Below are 12,550 nucleotides of genomic sequence, written 5' to 3' on the forward strand. Positions count from 1 at the left end.
AAATTAGCCCTGAGCTAACATCTGTGCCAGTCTTCCTCTATTTTGTATGTGGGTCATTGTGGCAGCATGGCAGACAAGTGGTGTGCGTATGTCCACGCCAGTGATCCAGACCCACAATCCTGGGCCACCAAAGTGGAGCATGCAGAACATTAACCGTTAGGCCAGGAGTCTGCCCTGAACTGTCTGCTGAGTTTTCTTGTTTTCTTTATGACAAATACTTTGAATACTCTGTCACTTAGATTGTAGTCTTCTCTGACTTCAGGTTTGGTTTCTGGGGAATTGTCGTTTTCCTTCTGTTCTATTGTGTCAGTGTAGTTCTTCCTGGTATCTGTTGAGTGGACCCTCTGCCAGTGCATTTGTGGTAACGATCACCTTTTCTTATTTGGGTGTGGCTTTGGTTACTTTGCTTCTGGTCGTCTATGCCTCATGTTCCTCCACTGACTCTCCGTGGACTCAGACACTGTGCCCCATGCACCGCTTCACTGCTGTTCCTGGGTTGTCTTGGGGTGCTGCTTGCACCCCTGCCAAAAGTGCTGGGTTTACAGGCGTCACTGTCACTGTCACTGTCACTGTCGGCGGCTTGGGGACCCAGGGACTTGTATGCAGTCCCTGCTGCTAGTGGAGAGCTGGTGTCAGGCTTGCCACCACTGGGGCCTGGGCCACTGGTTCTGCTATGGTTCCTGATGCTTCTGGTCACAGATTCCACCTGCCACTGCTTCAGATGTGTAACTGCATGGATCTCTCAGGTGTCCTGTTGTAGGGAATCCTCTCTTGGTTCATGGGTGTCCATTTAGTTGTAACAGGGGAGAGACGAAGGGAACAACTCACCACCATGATGCTGATGTCACGCCTGTTTCCAACTTTTAGATACATGATATACTGTAGTTAACGTTTGTATAGATAACTATTTGTGCAGATCTCTCATTATTTCCTTTGAATACATCCTTAGAAGGAGAATTATTGGATATGATTATGAACATCTTATGGGCTTTTGATAGATTGAGCCTCACTAAATCCTTGACTACTGAATTGATAGAAAATCACCACAAACCTTGTGTTCATCACATTGGTCTAAGACTGCCAGGCGCATCTTTGTGTGTCTTATATACACGTGGTCTCTTAACTTATTATGCTTTCTCCTTCTTTGCTGCTTCACTTCCCAGTCTTGAGGGCAGATGACTCCCTTTCTTATCTTTGCCTGATTATTTGAGGTTTATTAGCCTAAACCCATAAGCATGCAGAACTTTTGGCTGGCACTCCACGTTAGTGCGGGGGGCTGCAGGAGTGGTGTGCTCTGTTCTGTGCAGAACTTTAGGCTGAAGGGTGGCATTAACCAGGTTAAACTACCAAGGATGCTGAGATCCTTGAGAGGTAATATTCTGGAGGGAGTTTCAGGCTCTTTTCTTTTCTCTGTAGGGAGACGAACAGCGACTATATGAGTTTATTGTTCGCCATTTCCTAGCTTGCTGCTCCCAGGATGCACAGGGGCAGGAGACCACTGTGGAGATTGACATCGCTCAGGAGCGCTTTGTGGCCCATGGCCTCGTGATCCTGGCCCGAAACTATCTGGATGTATACCCATATGATCACTGGAGTAACAAGGTGATAAATCATAGGTCCAGTCAGAGGTCAGAATCCGTGTCTCACCCTGTGGGCCTCAGGGAGAGGGAAGGATAGTCATGTTCCAAACCTGGTGCCATCTGATGGAGCGGGGCCTTGTTCTTTGAAATGGATGTTGTCTTTTGCCTGATTGCCACAGCAGGATGGTTTGACTGACGCTTCTCCTGCTTTCTGTAGACCCTCCCTGTCTATGAGAGAGGCTTCTGCTTTCAGCCCAGCACTGTGGAGATGGTGGATGGGGAGACCAGTCCACCCCAGCTGCTCACTGAAGCCGACCTCATTGCCCTCATGGAGAAGCATGGCATCGGTCAGTAGTGTGTCGTCATGGTAACCAGCAGCTCTTGAGTGCTGTGCATGTACCAGGCACTATATCTCTTCTGATCTTCATGAGAACTCCAATGTGGGTGTTATATTCTCCACCCCACTTTATAGCTGAACTGAGGCTTAGAGAAGTTAAGAACTTACCTAAAGTCACAGACTGTGTTATTAAAACCTGAGTTCGAATAACTCTACAGTCAATATTCTTAAGCGCTGCTCTGCACCATCCATATAAGGACATAGACGTTTCCCATAACTCAGAGGTCTCAGCTGGGAGCACCCTTCCCACGTCCTCTTCATAGACTCTATTTTTAGCCTACACAGGGATTTTTTTGTTGTTTTTGTTTTATTTTTAATAAGGTACCAACATTTAAAACTTGAGAGATTCCTCATAAAAATCTGTATCTTCATCTCTGGAAGTATCAGGAGGTCTGGCAACCTGAGCCTTCACTCCCGTGTGGAAGCGGCCGCTTGGCTCTGCGTGGCAGCCCTCTCCAGATATGCATTCTCAATTGCTAACACTTGGCTTCGCTCACCTACTCGTTACGTGCCAGGCCCCTGAGGAGTCTGAGTTTGCCACCCTGCTGTTAGCCTTGGGTCGCTATATGCTTAGCGTTTATTAAAACATGTCCCATAATTGTTTAAGAATCAGAAATCAGGTTTCAAAAAGAGAAAACTGGGCCAGAATTTTTTTCCCACTAAGTCCTGAGGCCCAGGGTTTACAAGTGGGTCCCTGTAGCTGATCTGCTGCCCCCTTGTCAGTTTTCGTCACGGCTCCAAGGATTGTCTCTGGCAAAGGTAGTCCAGAAGGGCCAGCGGCACAATGGAGAGGGAAGTGGGTGGAGGGTGAGTGCGACTCCCTGGGGTGTCCAGAGCAAGCCGTTCCCTCTGGGGCACAGCTGCCTCATTAGAAAGTGAGTTTTGTTTGACTTAGGAAGAAGCACTCCCACCTGTAGTCCACTGGCCATCACTGTACTCTCCAGAAAGCCATCGGTTTAGGTAAAATTAGAGCTAGTTTACCCATCATGATTTAGTCATGAAAAATTTAAGGCCCTAAGAGCTAGACCTTGGTCTAGGGCCTGGGGATACAAAGAAGACACAAAGAGGCCTCCCCTTCAGGAGAAACAAACCAAACCAACACACTAAATACAGTGTAATGGGTTCTGCAAGGAGCAGGCGGGGACCTTAACACCTCATAGGAAGAATTCCTTATGAATGAAGTCAAGCCCAGCATAGGCAGGGCCTGAGGAATGACACAGGAACAGGAAAGCACATGCCACTGTGGCAGGGAGATGAGGTGAAGGGGGGTTGTGTCATAGAAGGTGAGGCAGGGCCTGGTGCACCAGGCTGAGGGGTTCCAATGTTGGCCCCTGGTCAGCAGAGAACCATCTAAGATTTCTAAGGAAAGGAGCAATATAGAGCTACATTTTTAAAGAATGTTAACAGCTTTATTGAGATATAATTCACATACCATCCAATTCATTGATTTGAAATGTACAATTCAGTATTTAGTATATTCACAAAATTGTGGAACCATCACCACAATCAATTTTAGGATATATTTATCGCCTCACAAAGAAACTCCATACCCATTAGTAGTCACTCCCCACTCCCCCTCGTCTCCAGTCCTCCCCGCCCTAGGCAACCACTAATCTTTCTGACTCAATAGAGTTGCCTGTTTTAGATATTTCTTATAAATGGAACTGTGCAATACGTGGCCTTGTATAACTGGCTTCTTTCACTGAGCATGTTGTCAGGGTGCATCCGTGTTGCAGCATGTCTCAGGACTTCATTCCTTTTCACGAGTGAGCACTCTCTCATGTGGATGGACCGTGTGCACGTTGAAGGGATCTGTGTTTTGTGTAGTCGTTCCTCAGTTGGACATTTGGATGGTCTCCATTTTTTGGCTAGTATCAATGATGCTGCTATGAACGTTTGTATACAAGTTCTTGAGTGGACGTGCTTTCACTTCTTTTGGGTATATTCCTAGGAATAGAATTGCTGGGTCGTACGATAACTATGTTTAACCTTTTGAGGAACGTCCAGACTGTTTTTCACAGTGGCTTCACCAATTCATAATTCTCCAGCAATGTAAGAGGGCTGAGTTTCTTCACATCCTCGCCAATATTTGTTATTGTCTTGTTGGTTATATCCCTCCAAGTGGGTATGAAGTGATGTTTCTTTGTGGTTTTGATTTTGTTTTCCCTGATGGCAGAGCTACATTTTAAAAGATCCCTTTGGCCACAGCATGAAGAATGGGGTGGGTGGAGGAAGAGGGCAAAAACGAGGAGACTGAGGGTGTTGTAATGATGCAAATAAGATGCTGTGGGCTCCAGCCATGGCTCTGACACATGGAGTGGAAGGGAAAGACTTACAGGAGTTTCAAAGCTGGAACTGACAGCTTTAGTGAGTAAGCAGATGTGAGAGAGAGGTGAGGTTGCCATTGTGGTTGGAGGGGTCATACCTAGAATAGGATGTCTAGGCAGAAGAAGGTGCCTGTGGGACACCTGGGGGGGGGTCTGCATTAACCTCAGTAACCAGGGGTGGCTTTCAGGTACTGACGCCACTCATGCGGAGCACATCGAGACAATCAAAGCCCGGATGTATGTTGGGCTAACAGCAGACAAGCGGTTTCTCCCTGGGCACCTGGGCATGGGACTTGTGGAAGGTAAGGAGGAGGGTGCTTGCAATGGGTAGCTGGGGAGGCCATGTCGCTAATGTCCCTGAGGTGTCATTCAGGGCCATTAAACACTGCTCTTTTCCCTGCAGGTTATGACTCCATGGGTTATGAGATGTCCAAGCCTGACCTCCGAGCTGAGCTGGAAGCCGATCTGAAGCTGATCTGTGAGGGGAAGAAGGACAAATTTGTGGTTTTAAGGCAGCAGGTCCAGAAATACAAGCAGGTGTTCATTGAAGCAGTGGCTAAAGCGAAGAAGTGAGTGCCAGAGCCTGCTGTCCTGTGCACGAGGTGGTTCATCTCTGCTGCAGTAGACATCACTTTCCCAAGGAATGGGGAGTCTGGGGGTGGGGGGTGCGGATTCAGCAGAAACCAGGTGGTGTGACTCCTCATAGCCCATGCCCTTTGAGTTCCTCAGTCCCTGCCGGGTAAGCTCATCTTCATCAGTGGTCTCGTTACCGCGCAGAGCTGTCCACATGAAGTTCCTCCCCCTTCAGGTTTTCCTCCTGAGTTTTGTGTGTTCCTTTCCATAGAGCTTTGTCAGTATAGAAACAATAAGCAGAGACATCTGGTCCGGTTATTCTGGGCTGTTAGCTTTAGAAATGCCATTCTCTTGATTTTCTTTGTGTCTTGAATTAGTAGACAGCACCACCTCAAATATCACTGAACCCAAGTGTGGTGTGTGACTCACTTGTTCTCTGGGGTATTTGGAGGTGGCCAATTGGCAGCACGTGTGCATTTGGATATAAATAACGTGTTTTCTCCTCTGTGCCAATTGTGAAAAGAACTACATGAGCTAGTTTAAACGGAAACCCACACAGACCCTTCGGCAGTGTGTGTGTGGACTCTGTGCGGTCTTTATTTGATTGGGGCCAGTGTCGAGGTGAAATCTAACCTGTAGCTAGATCACTCCTGGGAGCTACCAGGAGCCAGGAGTCAGAGAAGAGCCACGGCTGCTTGGCCAGCACCATTCCCCGTCTGCCTCCATTCTCTGCATCAGGCCTGTGGCTGACCAGCCAGCTGGTTCCTAGGTCACACTCATGTTGTGTGCACATAAGAAGGTTGTAAATGCTTTGCCGTTTCTTCAGATTGGATGAAGCCTTGTCCCAGTACTTTGGGGAAGGAGCAGAGGTGCCCCAGCAAGAAGCCATCTACCCAACCGTGCCAGAGCCCATCAGGAAGTGTCCACAATGCAACAAGGACATGGTCCTCAAGACCAAGAAGAGTGGCGGGTCAGTGTCCAGCTCATGCCCCGCCCCCTCTGCTTGCCCAGCACCTGCCGGGTTGGCTGGACAGCTCTGTAAAACTGTGTTTCATTTCTGTGTCATTCTTTAAAGGCAGGCCTGCTGTCGCCAGCCCCAGGACTAGGTGTTGGAGATAGAATGGTAGCAGACTCGCACCTGGCCTTGGAAGTGGGAAGTGCTGTGGGAACTTAGAGGAGGAGGTCCTGGGAGATGGCAGGGCTATGTCACCAGTGACTAGGATGTCTCTCACCCAGTGTGTGGAGAATGGTGGAGAAGCATGAGCTTCAGACCCACATGACTCTGGGCTCAAATCCCACTTCTGCCACATATAAGCTTTGTACCCGAAGCAGCTTACTTAACTACTCTGAGCCCCAGTTTCCTCTTCCATAAACTCAGGGCAATGGCATCTACCTCTCAAAGCTGTGGGAAGGGTGAGGATTCAGTGAAAAGGGTCCAGAGTCTAGCACCGAGCGAGACACTCAACCACACTGCTCTCTTCTTCTCTCCTACTTTTGGCTCTGAGTTGGATCTGAGCATCTCAGATGCCTTTCCATTTTCAATGCAGTAGGTCAGAGTGGGCAGCTTACCCCGTGGTTAGGCTGCCCAGCCTGGCCTAGGGGAAGTTCACAGCAGGAATGGTGAGTGGTGCCGGCAGCCATCATTTAGCGCATGCCATTCCTGTGGCTGACATGAGGCAGGGTGCTCTGCAGTCATCATCTCGTTCTTCACCGTAACCACCCTACAGGATAGGTGTTTCTACCCCAGTTTTCTGAGAAGTGAAGACCAAGGCTTCGCAGGTTCAGGTGGCTCATCCACAGCTAGGCAGCCCTGGGGAGCAGGGATGGCAGGATTTGAACTTAAGCCTCCACGGCCCTTCACCATTCTGCTGGTCCCCTCACGCTGCAGCATTGTGCTGCCTCCATGCTGCTACGTGGGCAGGTGATTTCCCTAGCTCCTCAGCCAGCCGTCACTGGCCTGACTCCCCAGCTTTCAGAAACCAGAGGTCGGTGGGCCTGACCTGGCAGCAGGTGGCAGGGCTTATGTTGCGCACAGACATTGTAGAAGCCGGTCCCACTGTAGGCTTAGCCTGTGCCCGATAGTCACGTGTAAGTGCTTAATAAACACTATTGATGGCTTTTTTCTTTGCCACCAGTGGGTAAATGGGTTAGTAATCATTGAAATACAAGGGGAAAGAATACTTGCTTCTGTGTTAGCTGTGAATTCTCCAAGTATTTGAGTCACTCAGGGAGGTCTGGAGATTGTCTTCTGGAATTTACAACTCCAATGTTTATCTGATAATTTCCATTTCTCAGTTTGTGGGTTTGCTCTTTACACAACTGGGGTTTAGAGTTTGTTGGTTTCTTTGCCCTGGACTAGTCATACCCAGGCATGGTCAAAGGACATTGTAAATCACGTTCATGTTGACTAGTCCAGCCCTAAAGTTTCATGACCGGAAGACGTCAGGAAATGTTGGCCAAGAAATACGTGGTATAGGTGTTCAGAGTAAAGGCTCTTTCCTCAGACAGATGAGGTCTAGTCCTTCAAGACTCACTGCATGTGCATCCTTGGGCAGGTTTCCAGACTGTTCCATGCCTCACTTTGCTCCAATGTAACATCCATAGGATGTTGGGAGAAGGAAGTTATGGAGGGTGTGAGAACCCTTGGCGCTTGGCCCTGCTCTGGTCCAAGTGTTCGTATGTGGCTTGGTGAAGTAGAAAGCAGAGTCAGCAATAGCTGTTTCTTTTTTTAGGGAGTTGGAAATCAACTGCAGGCCAGTTTTTCTAAGTCATTCATTATCAGTGACTGTGTATCTTATTTAAGTGTCCTCCAGAAAAGTGAGTGTCTTCCTTCATTAGCTGAAGAAGTTTCCTTAGCAGGTGGGCGCCAGCCTAGGAGTATTGCCCATCTCTCGCGTGGTCTGGTGGTTCCTTCCTGACCCTGCTCCCATACTCCCCAGGTTCTACCTCAGCTGCACGGGTTTCCCAGAATGTCGCTCGGCCGTGTGGTTCCCCAGCTCTGTGCTGGAGGCCAGCAGGGATGGGAGCGTGTGTCCAGTTTGTCAGCCACACCCTGTTTACAGGTAAGCTGCGCGCTTGAGTCAGCTGCAAGACAGCCCCGGGGGCCTCTCCGGGGACTTTAATTCTAGGCACCTGGAGCGGGGGGAGGTTCGCCGCACTCAGCAGTGGCCAGGTCAGTGGTCCTAAGTTGTGGTCGTGCCCCATCTCCGCCTCTGTAGGTGTGGAAGCCCGCGGGGGCGGGGGGGGGGTGCCTCAGGAGGAGCCCCCGTGAAGAACCGCAGACACCCTTTCCGTGTCCTGTCCAGCTAGAGGCTGCTTCGAGGGCTTAGGAAAGTGTTCATGTTTTCAGTACCATTTCCAAGCTCCGGTCAAAGGCCCAGGGCCCTGTCGCACTGGTTCTCAAACCTTGTGGTCACAGGACCCCGTACACTCTTAAAAATCGTTGAGGAACCCAAAGAGCTTTCACTGTGGGTTATGTTTTGTCAATATTTACCGTATTCTAAGTTAAGGTGGAGATAGAATATTTATTAATTTGTTTATAACAAATGCATTGCATACTAACATAAATAACATGTTTTTAGAATACAATACCTATTTTCCAAAGCAAAAAAATAACAAGGATGCATTGTTTCCGCTTTTTGCAAGTCTAATGTCTGGATTAGTAGAGGTGTGGGTTCTCACGTCTGCTTCCGCCGTCAGTCGGCTGAGTTTATTGTGTGCGTTGTAGCCTCTGGAAAACTCTAGTGCACACACGTGGAAGAAGGAGAGCAAAACAGATGTAACTTCTTAGTGTTGTTACAAAATAGTTTCGAGCTCACCTTGAAAGGGCCCAGGAGCCCCGGAGGCCCTGAACCACGCTTTGAGAACTGCTGGTGCAGGGAAGTGAACCTTTAGAGGCTTCTGTGTCTTGGTGATTCATTGGAGTCTTAGATGTCATCTGCCTCCCCCTTTGTGCTCTTGTGACGACTGGAGGGGGCTGGTGGTTGGCTGCTGCCTTGCTTGGACTTCCTGGGGTGTGGGGATGGTGAGGGGAGGCCTAGGATGCCCACAGCCCTCTGTGGACCAAGGAGAAGACTCTTGCACCTGCTAACGTTTTTTTCATCTTCTGGCCTCACTAGGTTGAAGTTAAAGTTCAAACGTGGTAGCCTTCCCCCGACCATGCCTCTGGAGTTTGTTGGCTGCATTGGCGGATGTGATGAGACCCTGAGGGAGATCTTGGACCTGAGATTTTCACAGGGCCCCCCCAGAGCTTACCAGCCAGGCAGCCGGCCCTCTGGCTACCTTCAGGCTAGCCAGTCCCTGAACAGAATGGACAGCAGCCAGCACAGCCACCCCCAGCCTCCTGACACCAGGCCCACCAGGCCCTCAAAGGCTCTGGCTCCGGCTCTACCACCAGCCACTGCCACTGGTGAAGGCAACGCTGTGACCTGCAACTGTGGCCAGGAGGCCGTGCTGCTCACTGTCCGGAAGGAGGGTCCCAACCAGGGCCGGCAGTTCTATAAGTGCAACAGTGGCAGTTGCAACTTCTTCCTGTGGGCTGATAGCAGCCATCTGGAGGCAGGAGGGCCTCCTTCCTCTGCATTGAGACCCCTGGGCGGCTCACTGGACCGCCCACCCAGCTCAGGGAACCACTCGGGTAGGTTTGGCAGCCTTGGTGATGACAGTGGTGGTGGCACGTCCTGCCTGTGCAGCCAACCTGCCATTACACGGACTGTGCAGAAGGATGGGCCCAACAAGGGGCGCCAGTTCCACACATGCGCCAAGCCAAGAGAGCAGCAGTGCGGCTTCTTTCAGTGGGTGGACGAGAATGCAGCCCCAGGTGAGGAGAACACAGGCCGTCCCCACAGCGGCACTGCAGGGGAGCAGCTCCTGAGCTGGGCTGGGGGGGTGGGGGCATGCAGGTCCCTGCCTGCGGTTTGCACGGTGGTGTCCACCTCAGAGACCAAAGGCAGCAGAGAGAAGGCAGGGGGCCGTGGTGGGACTGGGAGAGGTGTGGGTGGCCTTGCTCCTCCATCTCCTCACCTGATCACTTTCAGCAAGGTAATGAACGGCACAGTCTTCATTCCAGTTTAGAGTGGCTACCATTAATTGACTAGCTTGCTGTGTGCCTGGCACTGTGCTAAGTGTACTTCATACGCGTCTTTCATCTTCATCAAGTAAGCATGTGATCACAATGTTACACATGAAGAAGGTGAAGCCCTGACAAAGGAAGTGACTTTGCTCAGGATCACACAGCAACACGGCCCAAGATCTGAACGTAGGTCAGCCTGATTCCACAGCCCTCTGCCCCTCTAGCCCTTGTCACCCTTGCAAGATTATTATCATTGGCCTCATTTCTTCAGATGAAGAAACTGGCCCTGATATGGCTAGGAACCTGCCCAAGCTTACACAGTTTGGGTCTCGTGCCCCAAAAATGGGGATGGTGAGGACTGGTACCCGGACATTGGCTCAGGGTTGATCAGGTACCTGAAGACTCTTAGAAATGGTCCCTGCCCCCTCCGGTATATAGCAGACGCTTCAGCTTCTGAGAATGACCAAAAGGCCTGGTGGGGGCTTTGTTGCTGGACAGAGCTGGTTCCGAAGCCCAGCCGTACAACCTTGAACAAACGACTCAGCCTCTCAGCCTCAGTTTCCACCATAAGATGGGCACCTGCATACCTTTCTTAGGGTTCCTGTTTTATAAAGGAGTTTAGTTGGTCTCAGACTGTGATTCTAACACATGAGCAGCTCACACATCCAGGAAGAACCAAGAACTCTGCCAGGGGGCCCAGAGACGGCCATTGCCATGACAGACCCCCATTTGAGGTAGTCGGCCTTGCATACACTTCATACGTGCAAGAGCCACTGGTGCCCTCGTTGGAAGCAAGTGGTGTCTGAGCTGCAGGCCAGCTGATTAGTTGTCCTGGGTAGCAGCGCAGTCAGTACTAAGAGGCCTGCTTAAGGACTGGGAGGGGGGCTGGCCCCGTGGCCGAGTGGTTAAGTTTGTGCGCTCCGCTGCAGGCGGCCCAGTGTTTCATTGGTTTGAATCCTGGGCGCAGACATGGCACTGCTCATCAAAACACACTGAGGCAGCGTCCCACAGGCTACAACTAGAAGGACCCACAATGAAGAATATATAGTTATGTACTGGGGGGCTTTGGGGAGAAAAAGGAAAAAAATCTTTAAAAAAAAAAAAAAGACTGGGACCTCGGGTTTCCTTGCTTAGAAGATGGGGAGCAGGTTGTTGGTCACAGGCCTGCTTGTCTATGCTGCCTCCACACATGACCTCAGACCAGTTGCTTGCTTGGTTACTGCTGTAAAAAGGGCGTAGGGCATGTATGAAGTGACAACAGTGCCCTCCTTACCAGGACAGCGAGAGTGGGCCAAGACCTTTGAGAACTCAGGGTTCTTTAGGGAGACGCATCCGGGTAGTGTAAGGTGGTGACGCGTCCTGTGTTGACATGGAGTGAAGGGAGTGCAGGCTTTGGGCTGGACGTCACTACATGAAGGTTGGGAGGACACCCTCCACCAAACACTGGAACCTGTATTTCCTGTTACGTCAGCGTGTCCATTCTAAATTCAGCCTTCCCCTGACTCTTCCCACAGGGGCTTTTGGAGCCCTACCCTGGCCAGGAGGCAGAGGAAAAACCCAGAGGCCAGAGGCCAGAAGCAAAAGAGCCCGAGCCGGTTCCTCAGACACAGGATCCATGACCAAGAAACCCCGGAAGTGCAGCCTTTGCCATGAGCCTGGACACACCCGTCCCTTCTGTCCTCAGAACAGATGAGGGCAGAGGAGGGGAGAGAGGCCACTTCCTCTGCCTGCCCCTTTGGTCGGAAATAAGTTGTTTTCTCTAGGACCGGGTGGCCCTTCACTGCCCAGGAGGCTTTGAGGAAAGTGGCAACTTTTGGGGTCTGACCTGCCTGTGTGAAGGAGTCAAGATCCAGACTGCTTTCTCGAGAAGTCCACCTCTGTTGGACAGTGGCCCTTTGCCTGGGGCTCAGGAATGATCGCAGCACTGCTGAGAAGTCATGGAAGCTGCTCCCTGCAACCCCACAGGGATTGTCGCTGTCAGTGTAGCCGAGAGGCTGGTAGCTAGAGCTTTCAGCTGTGGCTCCGGGACTGCCTTGGCCTCCTGAAAGCCTTCTGAGGGAAGGCCGGCACTGCCAGTGCAGGCTCTGGCCTGGAAGGGGCTTCCCTCCCCACACATCCCCATAAAGGAGGGTGTGATGCAAGGAAGTGGCGCTGGTGTCTCTACAAGAAGTTTATCCTCCTTTATGTAGATGCTGCTGCCAGGACACGCATGTGCTCACGTGCCTTAATAAAGAATTCCCCCCCTTGGTATCTTGTGGTGGGTATCTTGCAGTGTCTGGTGAAGATTGGCAGGAGCTGCGGGGACAAACACCAGCCAGTGCCCAAGGGACCTCTTGCCATCCACTGGCTCTCATGACTTCCCCTCCCAGCCCCGCCCTGCCTCCCTGTCCCCAGGGTAGGCAGTAAGCCTGGCTTCTCCTGGCCGCACAGTTGGTCTTGAGGAGCAGAGAGGATTGCCGCTGTGAATGATACATAACCATAGTAGCATAATTTTATGGTTTAGAGGATAAGCAGAGATGAGATGTGAATTAGCTAGAGTCACATTGCTAGTTGGTGAAGAAATGAACCGTCCTCAGGTCTTGGGACTCCTGGCTCCATGTCT

General features: G+C 50.9%; 1 protein-coding gene across 7 annotated transcripts in view; it reads left to right on the forward strand.

Moving 5' to 3' along the window:
* Nucleotides 1-12,196, forward strand: part of TOP3A (DNA topoisomerase III alpha) — a 36,449-nt gene extending 24,253 nt beyond the window's left edge. For all 7 annotated transcript variants that reach the window (XM_070563622.1, XM_070563616.1, XM_070563617.1 and 4 more), the window contains 8 exons: nt 1,417-1,602; nt 1,798-1,927; nt 4,493-4,606; nt 4,708-4,873; nt 5,704-5,847; nt 7,817-7,939; nt 8,996-9,696; nt 11,463-12,196. In XM_070563622.1, the coding sequence (XP_070419723.1) occupies nt 1,417-1,602; nt 1,798-1,927; nt 4,493-4,606; nt 4,708-4,873; nt 5,704-5,847; nt 7,817-7,939; nt 8,996-9,696; nt 11,463-11,641 (1,743 nt within the window). In that variant the 3' untranslated portion in view covers nt 11,642-12,196. The remainder of the gene's footprint in view (nt 1-1,416; nt 1,603-1,797; nt 1,928-4,492; nt 4,607-4,707; nt 4,874-5,703; nt 5,848-7,816; nt 7,940-8,995; nt 9,697-11,462) is intronic.
* Nucleotides 12,197-12,550: the final 354 nt, after the last annotated feature.

The sequence above is a fragment of the Equus przewalskii genome, chromosome 10 (assembly GCF_037783145.1).
Source record: "Equus przewalskii isolate Varuska chromosome 10, EquPr2, whole genome shotgun sequence".
NCBI classification, from domain to species: domain Eukaryota; kingdom Metazoa; phylum Chordata; class Mammalia; order Perissodactyla; family Equidae; genus Equus; species Equus przewalskii.